Genomic DNA, 19,296 nt, shown 5'->3' on the forward strand with positions numbered 1-19,296 from the left:
CTCAGTGTCCACCTTGTCCTTCCCAATAGGCACTGCTATTAGGGCTTTTGCTAATGCTGCCTTCGGATGCCTCCCCCCACAACCTCTCTGTATCACACACCTGCTCCTTCCCGTACCCCTACCTTCCCAAGCATGTGGCTCAGCTCAACAGCAGAGCTCTGGGGTCCTGTAGTGCCCAAGGCTTGTGACAGTCAGGACAATTTACAGTGCAAGTATTGCCAGTGAAAAAAGCAGTGAGTCAGGTCTGAAAATATCATGACATTCACATTAAAATCATGAGCCTGAGTTAGAAATCATGAGAAGCAAAGCACACACACAAACAAGCCTCCCCCTTTCCAAATGTTATATATGGGATTATACTTTTTCATCTCCCAGTTTCTTAATTTCTTGGATGTGTTTTGTTCAGGTTCTGCTTTTTTTTTTTCTTTCCCAGTGTCAAGACAGAAAAAATCTCACTAAATTCAGTGACGACTGAAAATTGCAAGACCATTGTAGGAAGAAGAATTCAGATTTGTACATTGGTCACTTCTGAAAGACTGACCATCAGGCTGGTGTTTGCATCAGGTAGTGAACAGTTTGCAAAAACGCCCTGGAGATTCAGCAGGACCAGTTCCCAGGCCACCTTTTACCCCAGTACCTCTTGTTAAGAGATACGACTAACTGCAATTTGTTCACCAAAATAATTGCTTTCACTCAGGATGCATGGATGAGCGAATCTTGCAGAGCTTTTACATATATATTCATCTCCAGCAATTCATCAACATAATAATCACGCATTATTAACTTGAGTACTCATCAATTTTTTTTTCTCTAGCTTCAAATACTAGCAAGGAGCTAGTGTGCAGTAGAGAAGAAAAACATGTAGGGGAACTTGTGATGAATGTTCTATTTTTGCTATGAAAAGAGAATAAGAAGAGAAAATCAGATCATAGTCTACCCTCTCCCTTTCTTCCAAAAATTTCTTGCCAAGCTGAGACCCTTCCCTAGAGGCCAGCAAACTGGGCTCTCCTGCAGACCTGCCACACAGCCTTTCTGCCTAGCAGAGCTTCCTCTCCCCATTTGGAGGAGGTTTCCTTCCTCACCTAACACTGTTCTAGCTGTGAGATCCCACACGTAAATTACCTGGGTGGCCTCTGGTCATGGAGTGAAGCCTCTGATCTTACACTCAGAGCTTTGGAAACCATAATCAAGAGTCTCCTGTGTGCATTCCTTGCTGAACTGCTCAGAGCCACAGTACCTCCTCTGAAACTGGCCTTTCCCAAAACACAACTTTCCCCAATCTGAAGAAGTCTTCTACTGTGGTCTCACTGAGGCAAAGCTGCCTAAAGAAAGCCCTGCAGCAAGAAATGGGCACTTGTACCCGTTCCCTCCGGGGATTTCACAGGCCACTGCAGTCAAAGGGAAGGTCATGGTTTGGTGACCAAGCAGTGGACCAGAGCACTGACAGCCCTCAGGTGTGTTCTTGTGAATAAATAGCAATAGCAGGAAGCAGAACCTCCCAATTCTATTCCTTGCTCTGCCCCAGGTTTTTCTGTGTCGTTCCCAACAGGCTGCCAGCTCCTGGTGTCCACTCGATGTAAAATGGAGCTAGCAGAAGCCCATCGGCCCACCAGTTGTGTGGAAGATTTGTTAGTCAATATTTGTACAGCACAGAGGCCTCGCTGCTGTCACACAGAGCCCATAATACTACCTGAGAACAAATTATATTCATGCATAATCAAAATCACATCCAGCTCAGCCCCGGTTCGAGAATCCTTTTTGGCTGGTGATGATGTCCAGAGCAGAGAGAGCACAGCTTGATTTCCAGAGCCCAGGCTGAGCTGGCAGAGCTGGCAGGTAGAAATATCTTGTTTTGACTGGTAAACTGAGCAAATTTGACATGGAAACCACTGAGGGAGAATAAATATGGAACAACAAGATGTAATTTTTACAGAGGCTCTTTTCCAACCATAACTGTACTCCGAGCCATCCCAGACTTGAACTAAGAGGTCCTGAGGTCTGGGGAGGGAAATTCAAGCCCTGGTAGGTTTGGCTGAGGCTCACCCCTGTCACAAGCACAGACGTCTGTAAGTGCACAATTACTTAACAGCACTCACTATTCCTGCAGGAGTACAAAGAGCGGAAGAAACAGAAAGGAACAGAAAGGGGAGGGAGGGAAGATCAGAGAAGAAAAAGAGTTTTTAGCTCTGACACAGAACCAAGAATAAATGCCCAAATCAGAAGAATAGCCTATAGGAATTGCATGATCAGTGTTCTCCAAACCAGCCTGAAATTCATACCCTGCTCAAAGCAAACAGTAGTGCACCTACAGCCTGGGAGGAAGGGCTGGCTGAGCAGAGCTTTGTTGCTTTCCATTTAATGGGAACAGGATCAATCACTGGATCAACAGAATACCTGTTTATCTGACAGATCTATTCATGCTATAGGGCTGCACCATCCAGCATTTCTCCCTCTCTCACGTATATGATGTGAATCCCTTTAATGGGCTTTATGCCATCATTAAGCACTTCATTTGTCTTGCCCGTGTTTCTAGTGATGTTTTAACAAGTGCATGGTATTTCACATGAAATATCAAGATATAAATAGACACTTAACAAACCCCACCAAGGGCTATCTGCAAGAATGAATCTTAGAGTCTTCCACACCAAATGCTGTCACTATGGCTGAAGAACCATATTACATCAGTTCAGCCTGACACTTTAATAGCCTCCTGCCTTTTTTTTTTCTTTGAACCAGACATAGGTGAGAAAACTGACATGCACACGTAGCCTGTGTTTCATGTAAGAGTAAAGCTACAGCTTATCCCTGGTCTTTTACATTTCATGCTCTATGGGTTAAAAATATTTTTCTGCCTAGCTGGGATATTGGGAGTCTTAGGAAATGAACAATGCAGATATGTAAAGCTGCTCTGATGAACAGCTCTAGGGCTGTGGGAATATATTTTGAGTAATCAAAAAGACTTGTACTAATGGGTTTTGCACTCTTTTCACATTTTGCTTGCAGTGACAGTCCCTAGAAGGCAAGTTTACTGGCAGAATAGACTCAGAAATGGTTGAATGTTATGTAGATATTAATCAAGGAGAAAGATGTGCCCAGGTGAGATGGCAAGCATCTTCCAGTCTGGTTATAAACAACAGCCTGCTTTTGATCAGTTAATTAATTAAGAATTATTGGATTTTTTCTGCTAATCAATAACTTGAATACATTTTATTTTGGTAATAAAAAAATCTGAGACTAAGCAAAGAGGCAAAAATCATGGAATAAATGCTTTGCAAAAACAATGTTGACATCTTTCTTTTAGGGAGAAAGATCTCAGAGCCCTCCACCAGCCACAGTGCACTGCCAAGGATGTGCTCCAGCAGCACGGAAAGTGGCTGTGTCAGGGGTGGGAAGGTAGGGAAAGGAAGAAAAGGAGGGAGGAAGGCAACTGAATGCAATAATCCTATGTCGGATTTGTCACAGACAAGAGAATCAACAGCTCCTGTTGCTGTGAAAATATAGTGGCTCTATGGATGACAGCAGGGCTCCATGTCCTTCACTGGTTACCAAACCCAGCAAACAACACTTGGTGCTATCGAGCACTGATCTAGGGCAGGCATCCAGATTGCTCAGACACCCAAATCCAATTTTACTCTGTGCTGAGAGCTGGGGGAACCCACCTTCACTGCTCTCTTTGTCATACCACCCAGAGCTTCCTGTCTCCAAAGGAAGAAAATAAGGATCTCGTGGGGCCACAGAAGGACACATAAATATGCTCAACACACAAAAAAAGGAGTCGCAAGCTCTGTTACACTGGAGGAAGGGACTGCTGTAATATTCTAAAATATTACTGAACCCCCCAAAAAAAACAAAGGGGATAAAATTTAGGTAGAATGATGCCCGCTGCTGCATGGATCTTACGGAGGCAGTTTTTAATTAAACAATCCACAGGATCCTTGTTCATTCCTCTTCCTTGTTCAATAGAGGATGGATTTACTCCGAGGATGACGCAGGATTATGTACCGAAGGACAGCGTTGCCAGTGGGGTCCCTGCCTGCTTTGCTGAAGAACCTGATAGCCGTGCAGCGAGTGAGGGGGAGGCCTCCAGGAAAGGCCAGGAGCTGTTTGTGTAGCTGGGTCCTGTTCTCCAAGACTGGTTGTGTCCCAGTGGGGAAGTGTAAACACATTCACGCCTGCTCAGTCCTAGGCTTTGCACCAGACTTGCAGATCATTCCAGTTTTTTGTTGTCTCAACCTGTCCTAATCATCTTCTGTGACCACCTCAGCTAGTCCCCACAGTCATGCTCCCAGCCTGGGCTGGTTTTAAATGAGGGGAACATGAAGGAGAAGCTCTATGTATAAAAGGTATCTCTTGGGTCCTCTGGAGAGGCGTGCAGGAGGAAGATGTTGCTGGATCTCACCTCCGGATGCACCCTCACAAGGGGACCAAACACAGAGACAGGGAGCAACCTCAGTTCTGGCTTTTCTGAAGTCCTGAGACTTTACAGCCTCAAAGCCCTTATCACAGTATGTATTTCCTATAAAAAGAGCAAAGTGAAAAAAATAGAAATCCCATCATGTGGCAATGTGTTAACATCCACATATGTCCCAAGAAGGACTGGATCCTTTCATTTCCTGCCACTTCAGCTAATGAAGTAAGACACAACAGCAGGAGGTTGTCATCTTCCTTCTGGATTAGCCCTAGAGAGGATGTGACCCATGGTCTGGAGCCAGAAGTCATGTAAATGGGGGAGGCAGTGGGGGCTGCACAGCTGCAGCCAGTTTCACTGACCAAGAGCACCCTTTGCTTAGCACCTTTCCCTAGGAAGGGGAGTGGGGCTACTGGTGGCCCTGCTGGCATAGCCACCTTTGCTTTGGCCCTGGGTGGCACAGGGGTTTGCTGACTTCTCCAGACAGCTCTGGCTTCTCCTTCCTTAATTTATTCCCTTTTCCCTTCTGATTTATATATTTACCCCTCTGCTTTCGGACCCAGAGCTGGGTACAGGGAAGGAAGGGGATATTTCCTGTCTAGCCAGGCTTTTGTGATGGGGTGGAGGTGGTGGGGCTGAGATGCTGGTGCCAGCTGGGTTGGTGGTGGTGCTGGGCACTTGGCTGAGCATGCACCAGGGCCAGCCCTGCTGCCAGCTTCACCCCCCAACATTTTGAAGGAGGAAAAAAACCCAGCACGTATGTGCCTTGGCTCCTTCTCAGAAATGTCTGAATCATTTTGCCTAAAATTTCCCCCTTCCCCTCAGAAAAGTCAAAGCAAGCTAGCTACATGGAAAAAAAAAAAAAAAAAAAAAAAAAAAAGCAAAAACCAAACCAAAACAAAAAACCCACAAGCTCAGTGGCCAAGCTGTATACGCAGTGGAAAACAGGGACCTTTTCAGGGAGCCTTAGCGATATGCAACACTGCCAGCCTTGACTACGTAAGGCACCAAATACCCTTCCCTTCCAGTACAGCACCAGTAAGACCAGTTGTTTCCCAGGCATGCAGGGCTGGTGGGCCAGGGCTTGGGCCCCCGCCGCCTCCTGCCGCAGTCGTGCCAGCCAACACAGCCGCTCCGCTGCCAGCCCCGCTGGTTCCCCAGCCCTGAACCACCGACGGAGCTTCACTGCAACACTTTATGCATCAGCAATCATTTATTTTTACAATTCTGGGCTTCAAGGGATAGTGTTACGCAGACAGTGGCTAAGGATTTCACTGCCAAGTCTGCTGAACTTGGGGCTGGGACCACGAGAGGGTGCAGGAGTGATGGAGCAGAGGGGCGAGAGCAGGAGGAGCAGAGCAGGGAGGGCAAGGTATTGCAGGTGAGGACGGGTTCGTGTCTCAGAGGAGAGTGGTGATACTGGGCCAGAGTGAAGAAAGCTGGAAAGACAGGTCCCTGCTGCAGAGCAGACGAGGAGCAGAGCACAGGTTTGTTTTGATCCCAGACCCCCCACCAAGCTCTAATTCTCCTTAGGGAGGTTTGAATAAAAATGAGCAGGGAGGCTGCTGGACCCACAGGCGTGGAAACACAGGAATTACAGCGTAATCCTGAAGGTTTCCCCATCATGCCCTTTTCACCACACATTTTCAGGCACTGTGCATGTCACCCAGGAGAAACACTAGGAACCCTATAATTTCTAGGTGGGCTGGGGGCAAGGAGCAGAGAATATTCTCCCCTTACTTTTTTAGCTAAGATCAGTAAATGATGTTGGGAAGCCATGCAGGGTCCCCTTTCCATCAGCTCCTGGGAAAAACGGAGAGACAAGATCTGCTTGAAACTCTTGCAAAGTTTTGGGCTGGAGATGTTGCACCAACAGAGAGCAGCTGAGTCACTGAGCTCAAGTGGGATCCTCCTGCCAGTCCTTCATTGCCTTCTCTACCCTGGGGCAAGACAGTCTTCATTTACTTTCTCCTTTTTTTTTCCTCTTTTTTTTTTTTTTCTTGTTTCTTTTCTTTTCATTTTTTTCCCCTCCTATGGAACTAATGCTTCTGGAAGCGAGTACTTAAGAGCATTTACAGGAAACAGGGTGCTGAAAGCTCCCCCTCTCCCCCACCCGTAGCTCTGCAATGCTTCCCAGACCTGATCTGCAGCATCCTCTGCTCTTCCAGTCCTAAATCACGAGCATCCTGCTTGTGGTACCGTGGCCTGGCTTGCAACCTACCCATTGCAAGGTGGCAATGCCCCCTGTGCTGCCCATCCCTCGGGCCAGCTGTATCCCACCCGCCTGCCCTTTGGTGTCCCAGTAAGACAGACTCCCCGGCTCCCCAGCTCATCCTGCCAAAAAACCTCGCTCCCCACCGCTGCCACATTCTTGCAATACCAGGGCAGAGATCTCCAGCAGATGGTTGGCTGGGTCTTCCTCCTACCCTGCAGATCCCTCCTGTGAACTGGGCATCCCAGTGCCCCACCACAGTCCTGGCCAAGCTCCTTAGACCCGTGGTGCAGTGACACCCTGCCCTTTGTCCCTGCCCAGCCCCTGAACACTGGGAGCTGTGGTCACTATATATCCCACCCTGCCGGTGTCCTACATCTCCCTGGCCTGGTGTGCTCCTCTGGGGTCTGGGGGACAGTGACTGGGAGGTAAGAGGGGAATGTCCAGGGCTCCATGGGCTAGAAGGATTTATCACCTGTGTCCCAAAGACTCGAGTACCTGCTGGTCCCACAGCATCCACTTCAACAGCACCCTCTTCACTCCACTTCTCCTGGCTTGGGACTCCCTTGGGCTGCCTCTGCTGATCCAGGGAGACTTTCTGGAGGAGGTGCTCCCAGATTTTGGCATCATCCCTACCTGGCTCCAACTTTCCCGTTTTCTCCCATGTTTTCCCCTGTTCAGCTCAGCTCCCAGGCCCCTGAGAGCCGACCTGCTCCGTGCCCTGATGGGTTTCCAGGGGGTGGGGGAAAGGGGAGGCGAGTGAGTGGCTGACGCTTCTCAGCCACTCAGCTCGGCCCAGAGCTAACGAGGCATCTCAAAATTAAAAAGTGAACTGCAATCCCCAGCAGGCCTGTCCTCCTTTTGGCATTAGTCGGAGTTCTCTTTCTCTCTCTCTCAAAAAAAATAAAAATAAAAGAGGACTGGGGAACTGTGAGTTGCCTTTGGAGCTGTTGAAGCACCACATCCCAGGGGTTAGTGGGGGTGCTGGTATGAGGAGGGCCTGTGGATGGAGACAGCAGGACAAGAAGGTGCTGTTGGGAATCCTTTCTTCCGCAGGGAGAGGAGGGGAGCAGCATTCTCTGCTTTGAGGCCAGTGGGCTGATTTCTGCACCCATCTGAGCCTGGCACTGCAGGTGGACCGGGGTCCGATCATGGTTGTGGAGAAGGCAAAGAACCCAGAGTGGGAGAGTGAAAGAGGGGAGCGTGTTCCTCAGTGCCAGCAGGGGAGAGGAGCCGCTTTGCTCCAGCCTGCCCGCTCCTGCAGGCAGCTGCCTGTCCAGCCAGAGACCGCAGTCACCGGGGGCCAGCCCTGAGACAGCCCCTCGTGTTACCCCTCTGGATTTATCCTGGCAATGGATTTGGCCCCAAATCCCAGGGAACTGGTGAGCTCTGGGGACAGCGATGGTGCGAGGAGACCTCTACACCTTTTCCAGGAGTGTGCAACACAAACGATCTGCAGCGTTCAGACCCACCTCTCAGCCCACCCTTCCCTTGTTTGTAAATGCTGCAGGGGCAATTTTTGTACACAGAAGCTCGTCCTCAAGGGCAGAGGGCCAGACACACTGAGAGCTAGGGTGTCCCTGCACACTGAGCACCAGTGGCATGACTGTGGGTGCTGCCAGCCGGGACTTTGCACTCCTGAGCTGAGGGAAGGCCAAGAGAGGATGAAAGGTGATGGTGAGATGCATACAGGGAAAGAGAGCTACTGCTGTCTTTCCCTTTCTCTGCTTGTCTGAGGAGAATGCAGTTTGTACTTTGGGTATTCATGGTAAAATCATATAAACTGAGATGGTTTCCCCAAATCATCCATCTTACAGCCAGAAATGCGATGCATGCCCAGCCCATGCATTGCACAGACCCAGCAGCATGGCCAGCACCTGGGCAGATGGATGGGGCGCTGTGTCCCGGGGTGGGCTGGCTGTCCTGGGGGCATGGGCAGGGTGTGCAGGCTGTGCCAGGACCCCCAGGGCTCCCCACAGCTCCCCCAGAGCCCCTCTGCTCCGTGTCCCCATGGAGCCGGGTCACCTGCTGTTTTCCTGTATTGTAATCACCTCGGCGGCTTACGAGGTGGTTTCCCTTGCAGTTTTTATGTTACCTCTGCAGTTTTCCCCCTCATAAAATGTGACTGCACCAATTCTCGTGACTGGGGCTGGTCAGTTAAGAGGGCATTTTATGTTTTCTGGACAGACCCTTTAAATCAAATCCAGCCATATCCCACATTCAAAGGAGAAAAGGAAGAGGGGGGAATCCAATTTTCTTTCAAGCCCCCCAAAGCCATACCCCGTGCACTGAGGTGACCACCCAGCTGCCCCACAGAGGAAAGGGCATCACCCCCACCCCACAGCCCCCACCAGGCCAGGGCCAGCAGCACCTCACACTGCCCTCCTGGCACCAGGGTGACTTCAAAATCTGATGAAATCAGTGGGGATATTCCCCTGCCCCCAGCTGCACAGAGCTTTGGATCAGTCCCTTTGGGATAAAATTCCTTCCTTGCCCACCATTGACCTGGCCCTGGCATCCCCTCAAAATCCCACAAATGAAATCCCCTTCCCAGCAGCTGCCTGGAGAACACCTGGCCATGGCTCGTGTCCTCCTGCAGGCTGAAGCTCCCCCAGTTCCACACTCATCCTCCTGAGGAGGAACTCGCATTGCCCAGGAAAAAGCCAAGTCTGGGAGGTGAAGCCAGAAGTGCTCCAAATCCCCCCACCATGGTAGCTCTCCCCTGCCTGCTTCTCTCCAACAATGGACCTTAGCAGTACCCGGCAGTATGATGATACCCAAGGTTTATTTCATATTTTGTTCCCACCAGGGTGGCAAATAACAGATTATTTTATCCAATATCATTATTGAGGGGGTGCAGCCTGGCAGACTGACTGACAGCCTTGCCAGTGGACACCCCAACCCTCTGCAGGAAAAACAGCCAAAAATTCTGGCCTTGGGAGCAGCAGAAGTGGTAGAAGTGTAACCTGTGGTCCTTGATGGAGGTAATATCAGAGCAGAGAAAATCCAGAGCATCTGTCCCAGCCAAAAGTCCCCAGAAACATCCCACCATGGACAATCCCCCATCTGTGTACAGAAACTGTGAATATGGAATTTTTTTTTCTTTTTTTCTTTTTCCCCCACAATTCTGCTCTCCAGTGGCTCTCAGCAAGGTTGAACCCGGCCCAAGTGAGTTTGGCTGACCCAAGCACTACGAAGCTCAGCACCCAGCACGGGAGCTGGAGGACCTCCACTAGGGAGACCAGGGAGCCAGGGATGGGAAAGGGCAGGGTGGGAGGAGAGGGGTGATGGAGAGGAGGAGGAAAACCAGGAGGCAAGAAGGCAAGGTGAGGCAGGAGGGAGCACGCTGCTGGTCGGTCACCATACCTCCAAAGTCAGGCCTGAGGCGGACGTCATAGCCCTTCAGCAGTTTGTCCACGATCTCTTTCACCACAGAAATATTCCCAGTGGAGGGGCTGAAACAAAAAAGGACAGAGATGTTGCTCGTCATCCCTTGTGCTCCCAGCCCCGTGAGTGGAGGTCCCAGCCAGGCAGCACCACCTCAGCACCCTTCATGTCCCACAGCATCCCCCAGGACCCCCTAGAATGTCCCGCACCCCCCAGCACCACGCACCCCATGCTGCCTCATGGTGCAGGTCTGTGTCCTGGCCATCCTGCAGGACCCCTGTGTGGGCACTGCTTGCCCTGTGCTGCTGGCCACCAGCCCACCTCGATGGCCACTTTCTTCTCATTTCACCCAACACAACGTGGAGCCGTCATGCCCTGATGTCCCTGCTGCACACCTGCCCCCAGCACGCAGCCTGCACCAGCACATCCCCATGCAAGCGCTGCTGTCTTGCATGCCCAGCTGTGCCTTCGTGTTCTTGAGGCACGGGAAAAAGCAACGCTCCTCTGGCCGTAGCACACAGACAGACTTTGGCATGTGAACATTCATTTTCTGCCACTCAGCATCACCATGGCTTCTTAGCAACGCGACTCGAGAGGCAGGGAAGGGAAGGAGAGTCCATCTTTCGCTCTGTGTGCCAGTGCCCAGGCTCCTGTCCCTCCCAGCCCTCTGACAGCAGGGCAGGGGGCTGCTGCCCTCCCCAGCTCTGCTCCAGCCCCTCCAGCAAGAAGGGGGCTCTCTGTAAAAGCAGCCCACGAGCCAATGCAAAGCTGAAGGTGGGAAACCAGAATGCAGAGGATGCTAAAAATATTGAAGCTATTCAGTGCTGCGGGGTATATAGGTTCTCTCATCTGAAACCCAGCCCCTGTGCCAACCTCCATCCCTTGTTTTGCATAAGAATAGGGGCCCTGCCGCTGACAGGCACTGCTCTTTGCAGTCACCCACCAAAACAGCATGTCTCCTTGTCAACACTGCCTCCCACATCCATCCAAGGCAAAAGCAAGGCGCACCATAGCACTACCTCTGCCAGGCAGACCTGCACCTCTCCGGACACCAGGGTTTGTGCTGACACGTCTGTGCATCTGCACACACACAGCCAGGTCTGCACCCTCTGCTGACTCTGCAGGGAATGCACGGGCTCCTGCGTGGGCACGCAAACACGCAGACACAGGAAAGCACCAAATGTCAGGGCTGCAGCTGTGGCAGATGTGCTCGAGCATGTGTGCATGTGCGTGACCACCTCCAGGTCTGTGTGGAGGGGGTTACAGGTGCAGAACCTGCTCTGTTGGGTTAGGTCAGGATGTCCACGCTGGGGTGTGGATGAGATTTGTGCAGGTGCATGTAAACAGGCTTTTATGGGTGCCAGAGGCTGGGCTCCCGGGTGGCCAGGCTCCCCATACAGGTGTGGGTGGAGGCAATGGGACCACCAGGGAGGCTGGGCATGCACTGATGTTCTGGATGCCCAGGCTGTGGATGTGCAGGGGTTTCTCAGCTGAGCAGTGATGTGCGAATGTGAGGCAGCACACCTCTCAGGCCCAGCTTTGTGCGTGGACAAACTGCTCAGCACTTGTGCTGGGGTTGTGTCTGAGCTGCCCTCCTGACTGGGCAGCTTACAAAGAGATAGCTCTTGATTGCATCACTTTGTTCACTGAAAAAGAGGCTAGAGAGGTGCACACAGGTGGACATTTTCACAGCACAGTGCCTGTACTTGCAAGGTCTGGCTGCACCTGTGGATTTCTATGCAGGTAGGTGAGTTTTTGCACTGTGTTTTTGTGTATGCACTCACTGTGGATTGATAGTGTGCACCAGCATTTATTTATCTCTAGATAGTCACTCCTGGGTACACATTTCCATATTCATAGATTTCCATATTCAGTGTTTCTCAGGGGGGTTTAGACAATTCCCTTCAGCCCCTCACAGGCCACGAGCTCAGAAGCTGGGTTGCCTCTTTCATAGAGGCAAAGAAACCGAGGCAGGGACAGCAAGCAACATGCCAGGGGCCCTACAGAAAGGGGCAGAGTGGGAAGAGGGAGGCAGGGCTCCTTCCTCCTCCTCAGCTACCAGCTGGCCCTGTGAGGGTATAAGCTGGCATCATGTTTATGGGCAAGGTCTCATGTCTCTCAGTGCTCTTTTTGATCCAAAAAGCCACTTCCCTCCCACTGCACAGGCAAGTTGTGCATTTGCCCAGCTGTGGGCGAGCAGCTGCATCCAAGTGCTATTCCTGGCAAATGTGGGTCTGCATCCGCCGAGGGAGCACGTACATCCAGCCTGTGAACTGAATTTTTGAATACCGTGTCCCTGGCTGAGTGGGTGTGCATGTGCTTTACATACACACGTACACTTGCAGCCAAACAGCCACATACATGCACACCGTGCTGCTGGCGGGGGTGTGTGGGAGTAGCTGGAGGCATGTGCACATGGCAGGGTGGTTTGTCCCCAGGATGTGCAGGGATGTACATGGGGACTACAGGGGACTCTCGGTCCAGGATACAAGCAGATACAAACGCACATGCAAGGACGTGTCTGAGCACAGGCTACTGATGTGGGCACTGCTCTTTACATGATTGCTTGGACACCGCCTCTAAGCATGCCTGTGTGTGCGTCCGTACCCAGCAGAACCATGCCCAAATGGTGTGGAGAAGGTGGCCATGACTGCGCATGTGCGTGTTTATAACTATGGGAACATAAATCGTTGTATATACAGATCTGCAAGCCTGGGCAGCGACCTGCATATGTGCCTCGGGAGCGCGCTGCTCAGCGTGCGTGGCTGGGCAAGGCAATGCCCCAGCTCCCACCCCAGCAGACTTGGTGCACACAGGTTCAAAGGCACCTGCCCACACGCGTGAGAAGGGAGGGTGAGGAGTAGGCAGCGCTGCTCTGGCGTGTGAAGGCGGCAGGTAATTGCCTGTGCCGGAGCAAACAGGTGTGCTCCGTACACCTTGTCCAGGCTGGATTGGTGCCTACGCCTCCGGCTGCTGGGATTGCTCGGAGAGCTCAAGGCATGCAGCAGGAACAGCTGCAGCTCGAGTATGCAGGGAATTAGAGCATTTGCATGGCTACACACAGAGCAGGTAACCCGTGTTGTGCTGTTGGTGTGTCGTGATACACATGCGTGTGCACCCCAACAGGCACCGATCAATGCGCACATGCAGGGATGTATCTGAGTGGCTTGCCCCCCCCGGATGATTATGTGGCATGCCATAAATCTGCGTGTAGTCACAGACGTAGGCATCGCCTCCTGTGCACCGCAGAGCCGGGGCTCTGGTAAAGGCACAGCACGTTTGGATGTGAGTGTGGCTGCGTGTGGACCGTGTGTGCACACACACAGGCATGGCCAAGGCAGCCCTGTGCCCAGCTGCGTATGCACACAGCTCAGTGCCATGCACTCTCTCAGCTTCCATGGACACCATGTTCCCCAGCAAAACAGCTCCTTTTGCCATTTTCCCCCAGGTCAAGCAAGGAGGGGGGGGGGACGTGCTGCAAGTGGGCTGTGAGGTGGGCTCCGTCTGCAGCGAGCCTGCTCCACATCTCATGTATGAGCATCCCTCCTCCCCCTAAAATGTCACGGATTGGGAAATAACAGCAGCAGGCAGCAGGGAAAGCGATCTGGGGAAAGGACCCCCTCCCCTTTCCCACACGCAGATCGATGGAGAACCCCCCCAAACAAAACAAACAAATCCTGTGTCAGCCCCCCTGCCCCTGCAGGCTGGGATCGCAATCCTTACCTTTGCGCACAGCAGGCGAGACAAAGAGCTGCTAAAGCAGAGACAATTCCACTCAATCTGTCTGCCTGAAATGTCCACATTTCCACAAAGACGAAGGATGAAAAAAAAATCTTTGGAGGGGAGGGGAAAGAAGGATGGATCTCCTGAAATCCCCCTCCAAGAAAAGGGGGGGAGGGAAAGAAAGAAACCAACCCCCCCCAGTTAGTGATTTCCTAGAGAAAGAGAATAATGAGAAAAAATAAAAAATGTGGGGGAAAAATATCCCCCCCCCTCCTTCAGTGCCAGTCAAAGAATTCGTTTCTTCTTCCTTTCAGCATCCTCTCAACAAGAGACATCCTCTGGCAATGGAGAAAATCCCAAGAGAAAGAAAAATAAAATGCCCCAAAATGGGCTTAGCAAAATGTGAAATTGAATCTCACAGGTACGCAGAAGAAGAAGAAAAAAAAAAAAAAGGAAAAAAAAAAAAAAAAGAACTCAACGTCCCCTGAGCACTCCACTTGGATTATTTTTCCTCCTGCTCTTTTGCCATCCGGTTCTGCAGATGTTGCATGGCTCCTGCTACCCACCTTCAGAGAAGAGGAGGAGGAGAAAGAGAGTGGTGTGTGTGTGTGTGTGCGCGCGCGAGGGGGGAGCTGTGAGTTATCTAGCAACACAATTTTATTCTGGATTTTACCTACCTGCTCCCCCCTCCCTCTATTTTCCAGGGGGGAAGGGGAGGCAAGGCAACCCCACCGTGCTGTTGTTTTATTTTACGGGAAGCTGGGGCTCATCGCTTGGATGGCCTGGGGCTTTTCTGAAAGGGTTAAAAAAGGGGGGAAAAGGGAAAATCAAACGCAACCCGGTAAATGAAGAAATGCATATATGCATGTGTAGAAAATAAATAAATCCCTGTCTGCGGGAAGGGCTGCTCTCTGAGGGAGGACTGGATCTCTCCCTAGTGCTGTTGCCGCAGCTCCTGTGGAGTTTTGCTGCTCATTGCAAAGTCACAAGAGGAGGGGAGGAGAGAGGGAGTTTGGGGATGGGGAGGGGGACTCTCCGGGCAAATTGGGATCCTGACGTCATGGCTGACAGCATTAACCCCTGCTGGCTTGCAGAGGGGAATTTGTGCTCTTTCCTGGGGAGGTGGGAGCAAGGGAGAGGTCGGGAGAGAAAGGTGGGAGCATTTTGGCAGGCAGTGGGATGCTCCTGGACAAGAGTGGCTGAGCTGCAGGAGCTGCTGGGTGCTGGGGTTGTCTAAAATGGTGTGATCAGCAAAGGCTGGGCTTCTTTCTTCAGCCACAGACATAAAGGAGAAGATGATTTACTGAAAGTCCCTCCATGCCCCAGGGCAGAGGGGCCTGGTGGACTCCTGGGGAGCTGAGGAAGATCTAATGAAGCTTCTGGAGTTTCTCCAGGCCAGGGAAGCCCATCTCAGCAGGGATACTCAGCTTTCCCCAGGGAGCGCTACATTACAGGTACAACAATGTTTGGGAAAAGGGAGCCTAAACTTCCAGGAATGCTGATGAGGATCAGCTCCCAGTGCTATAGTTTTGCCTCCTGAAATGGTAACCTTATGGAAACCTTCACAGTCAATCTCCTTGTATCAGCTTCTGATTTTTATCTTTAAAAAGTAACATAATTAAGGAGTTTGACATCTCTAGATCAAGCATGTGGTGACGGATTTCCATGGAGGAATTCTTCCTGGGAAGAGACCCAGCAGCACTGTGGGTGCAGAGCAGAAGCTGCAGCCCCAGGAGGAACCACACCAGCTCTCCTGTCCACAGGTCTGGGCAGCTGGGAGCAGACCCTCAGAGAGGGGCTCCCCTCCCCTGTACCCTGCCGACAGTGGCTGACACCTGTGTGTGGAAGCTCTCCAAGTCCTCTGGGACAAGAGGGCAGAGCAGATGTGAGGCTGCAGCTGGGCAGGATGAGGCCCAAAAACCCCTGATGGTGGAAAGTGAGCCCTGCTCATCTCCCATCATACCTGTGGCTGGAGGGGTTCACCTTATCTAAGGGGCTCTTCCAAAGCAATTGGAAAATTGCTGCAGAATTTTCCTGCAGATATTTTCCTGCAGAAAAGGAACCAGCCCAGCAGATCTGAGCTGTGCTTGTCCAGGCTCATTACCAACCCCCAAATCAGACAATTCCACCATTTCCACATGGCAGGTTGTCTCCTTTTTGGTTGCTCATGGCTCATCCAGAGTGCCCAGCCCCGTGCTGCAGGACACAGCCAGCCCTGGCACTGATCCGTGGGGACCCTGTCATGTTCCCCCACGTGCACATGTGCCCCTGGGACCCCTGAGACTGACACAAGCAGCCCCAGCTCCCCTCGCTGCCGGCCCTGCACAGTGTGGTATTAACCTCACCAACTGCTGCTGTGGTGCGCAGGTCTCCTGGCAGCAGCATGTTTCTGAAACACTTATTCTGAATTAAGCTGCTGGGTACCAGAGAGAAGCTCCTGGGGGAGCCGAGCAGCATTTGCCTCTCTCTGGGCACCAGAGGCCCCATTTAGCCCCCCCGGGCCGCTCCCCTCCTTCCTTCTGTGGCCCGTTAGCACTGCTCCATCCCACCAGCTGTGATTGCATGTTACTGGCAAAAAGGTAAGTGGAAAGCAAATGTCAGAGGTATACATGAAGGGGAAAATTATGCTCACAAATGGTGACATTTGTGCTTGCAAGTTCACCCAGTCGGGAGCAGAAACCGTGTCACATGAATTATCTGACCACTCAGCCACAACGTGAAACTTTGGGAAGCCAATTGCTTAGCAGCAAATGCATTCAAAGAAACCATTGTGTGCTCTTGAATAATCTACCTGAAGCCATGTTCACGAATAAATGACTGCTCTGGAATTAGTCACCCATCTCTGCTGAGTCTCATTAGGGCTGATGCACATTTGATACGTGAAGATGCTCACTGAGGTGTTTGTTTCTCTCCCTCCAGAAGATTGGCAGCCTCAAGCCTCCCCCCAAAACCCCAAGGGCTGTGTCTCCCTCCCCTTCTTCTCTCCAGAGGAAGCCCAGCAGTGTTTCTTTTTTCCTGAAGTTCATATTCTGAATCCAAATAGAGCTATGAAAGGCTGCTGGAGATGACATGCTGTGGCTGTAATCATCCCAAAGAGGCCATGAAGGACTTTGTTCATGGCCTTTTGCTGTCCTCCGCTATTAAATCACTCACGTGAACTCCCCCCCTACTTGTTGCTCTGCTCCAAGCTCCACACCGTGACCTCCTTCTCATCCTGTGGCCACCCCTGGCTCCAAGTCACTGGGTCACAGGCAGTGTGACAGTGTTGTGCCAAAAGCCTCTACAGATCATGGCAGATCATGGCTTCTGGTCTACAGCCACCACAGTGCAGTTTGTCCCCCACTTTTTTTTTTTTTTTAATTATTATTATTTTTAATTTTCTCATTGGTGTTTAACTGTCCAGCACTTGCTGCATGTCTGTCCATGTGCCCCCTCCATCTTTGGGTTCGTGCCATGGGAGAGAGAAATCAGCGCTGCCCTGAGGGGCTGCACAAGTAGTGCAGCAAGGCGGTGCTGTTCCTTCTGTGGTTCCTGGACTTGGATTCCCAGCAGGAAAGGTTTTTCCTCAAGCCATCCCACTGGACAAAGGCTCCACCAGCAATTATAGTGCCACGTAATCACCCTCAGGCTTTGGCCCTGGAAGAGAAGACCACAAGGCACTACCCCCATGTACTGATGTGGTAGGCAGCAACCAGCAACTGCTCGGACAGCTGGGACCATCATTTTTGGCAAATCTGTGCCCTTTGTCACAAATCACTCCCAAACATATCAGCCCCGTGAGCCGCTGTGCCTGGACACACCACATGCTAGAAGCTGTATATTTCCAAAGAAATATCCCAAAGGCATAGTCTATAGCCGGGGTTCTCCATCTTTGCTGAGTTAAAGATCTTTCATCACTTTGCAAGATAGTGCAGAATTCTCTGGAGTGAGCGGAAATGTTTGCTATTTTTAGGAGCTGTGAATGGGTGAACTGGTGAGCAGAGCTTTGCACGCAGCCGCGCATCTCGCCTGTGCTCAAATCTCTTTAGCCAGAGGATGGAAAGTGTGGCAGGAAGGATTCTCAGCAGAGATGGGTTCATGCACCACCTCCCATTTCAGCCATCTTTTATTACAAGTCTGCAAGCCCTGTCTGGTTTGAGCTTTCTTTCATCTGAAAAACGGTATGGCCAAGCGAAGGCCCTTCAATTATGGGTGTGGAAGTGCTGTGACAGCTGTGGTTATTGAGAAGCTTTAACTGCTGGGTCTACAGTGAAAGAACAGCTCTCTGCATGGTGGTGTCCCCATGCCACAACCACACAAGCCATGTGGACAGCCTGTAGAGTGGCAGTGCCACCATTCCGGGCCTGTGGCACAGGGACAACCTGCTCCAGCCGTACCTGCAGCTGCCCTGTAAGCTGGTGACGAGGGAGATGAGGGAGTTGGGTCCACAGGGAAACCTAGCTGGGGTACCCGGGGAGGCCTGAGTTTGTTCCTACATTTGTGCCAGGGGATGTAGAGCTCAGACCCTCAGTCCTCTCACGAGTGCATGCATGGCTCTATGTCCTCTGGATGCTGGCTTCTGCGTGGGCATCGGGGCCAGCTCCTCGGCCATGTGAGCCTTTCCGCTCCTGCTTACTGCAGCGACGTGTCCTCAGCTTATCCCACCTGCACATCCCACCTCGGGGCTGTGAACCCCTGGAATGTATGAAAGGTTTCCTCGGGTTGGAGCTTAGCACATCAAATGCCCCGAGTTTAATTTCCGTGACTGCGATTCAGAACAGCAGCGGTGCCCTTTGGGACTGGCATTTCCGATCATGTTACCACTGGCAGTGCGAAGGGCCCAAGGCAAGGACAAGGAGCTCCAGCCCCTGCAGACCATTAAGAAGTGACAAAAAACGCCTCCCCGCTCCTTACTGCTAATGGTGGGGATCTGCTCTGACACGGAGCGTGTCTGTTGGGCATTCCCCAGTTTCAGAGGCTGTGGCACTCCTCAGTGCTGGGGATGTTCCCTCCCCTCTGCATCAGCAGATCAGCCTCCTTCACAGCCAGATCTCCTGGGTGCAGTCCCAGACCCAGAAAAAAAAAAAAAAAATGTGCTGGAAGTTGTAGTGAAGTGGGCTGCAAGGATCTAAGTAAAAAAAAATGTTCCTGAACACCACATGGAGGAGTGGATGGCTTCAGCCCCTCTGTTTCCCTCTACCCATGCAGCTCTTGTGCTTTGAGGCCCTCTCAGCACTACCACCCAGGAGGCAGGAGGAGCCAAAAATTGGCATCTGGGATTCGCTGGCCACAGAGACAGGGAGTTTCCTGAGCAAACCTTGCAGGTTCTACCTGAAGATGTCTCCTCCCAAAGCTTTACTGCATTCACTTCATACATTGTGAGCTGCAGCAAACGCAGTAAAAGAAATTGTGCCTGCATGCTGCAGGGGACCCAATTGCCCCATTAGCCTGATGGTGGTCAAGTCCCCATCTACACAGGCATGTAGGAGTGAGCAAGTTTTCATCTGTATTTATCCCAAAGATCCTGATGGCCTCCTCCATGGGCAGTGACCCAGTGGTTGGAGACAGAGGGGCTCCTTCCCACGCC

At 51.6% G+C, this 19,296-nt stretch overlaps 1 protein-coding gene across 2 annotated transcripts in view; it reads right to left on the reverse strand.

Moving 5' to 3' along the window:
- The window catches only part of LOC137863712 (gamma-aminobutyric acid receptor subunit beta-4), a 64,911-nt gene extending 50,207 nt beyond the window's left edge, over window positions 1–14,704 (reverse strand). The window contains exons 1-2 of one of the 2 annotated variants that reach the window (XM_068697091.1): window positions 13,731–14,704; window positions 9,987–10,075 (exon numbers count right to left, since the gene is read on the reverse strand). In XM_068697091.1, the coding sequence (XP_068553192.1) occupies window positions 9,987–10,075; window positions 13,731–13,810 (169 nt within the window). In that variant the 5' untranslated portion in view covers window positions 13,811–14,704. The remainder of the gene's footprint in view (window positions 1–9,986; window positions 10,076–13,730) is intronic. The other variant, XM_068697090.1, reaches the window with a different exon arrangement.
- Window positions 14,705–19,296: the final 4,592 nt, after the last annotated feature.

Source organism: Anas acuta, chromosome 13 (assembly GCF_963932015.1).
Source record: "Anas acuta chromosome 13, bAnaAcu1.1, whole genome shotgun sequence".
NCBI lineage: Eukaryota > Metazoa > Chordata > Aves > Anseriformes > Anatidae > Anas > Anas acuta.